The sequence below is a fragment of the Fulmarus glacialis genome, unplaced genomic scaffold, assembly GCF_000690835.1.
Source record: "Fulmarus glacialis isolate BGI_N327 unplaced genomic scaffold, ASM69083v1 scaffold11690, whole genome shotgun sequence".
NCBI lineage: Eukaryota > Metazoa > Chordata > Aves > Procellariiformes > Procellariidae > Fulmarus > Fulmarus glacialis.
In genome coordinates this window covers 464-663 of record NW_009188361.1, presented here as the reverse complement: position 1 = coordinate 663, position 200 = coordinate 464, and the positions used below count along the sequence as shown (strand labels likewise).

At 63.5% G+C, this 200-nt stretch overlaps 1 protein-coding gene across 1 annotated transcript in view; it reads right to left on the bottom strand.

Moving 5' to 3' along the window:
- LOC104077194 (protocadherin-17-like) overlaps positions 1-200 on the bottom strand; it is a gene marked incomplete at both ends in the record, with an annotated part of 27,350 nt that overhangs the window by 26,690 nt on the left and 460 nt on the right. Inside the window, 1 exon segment of the mRNA XM_009578331.1 lies at positions 1-200. This exon segment is cut by the window's left edge and continues 26 nt beyond it; it is cut by the window's right edge and continues 460 nt beyond it. Coding sequence (XP_009576626.1) covers positions 1-200 — 200 coding nt within the window.

The following is a 200-nucleotide window of genomic DNA, read 5'->3' as shown; positions in this document are numbered from 1 at the left end:
CACCTCTCCGTTGGTACCCTCGTCGGCATCGGTGGCATTAAGGTCGATGACGGCAGTGCCCAGTGGTGCGTTCTCTGGCAGCTCTACCACGTAGGAGGCCGCCTCAAAGACGGGGCTGTTGTCATTGGAGTCAATGAGGCGCACGTTGATCTGCACCGTGCCGGAGCGTGGTGGGTCGCCGCCCTCCACTGACGCCAGGC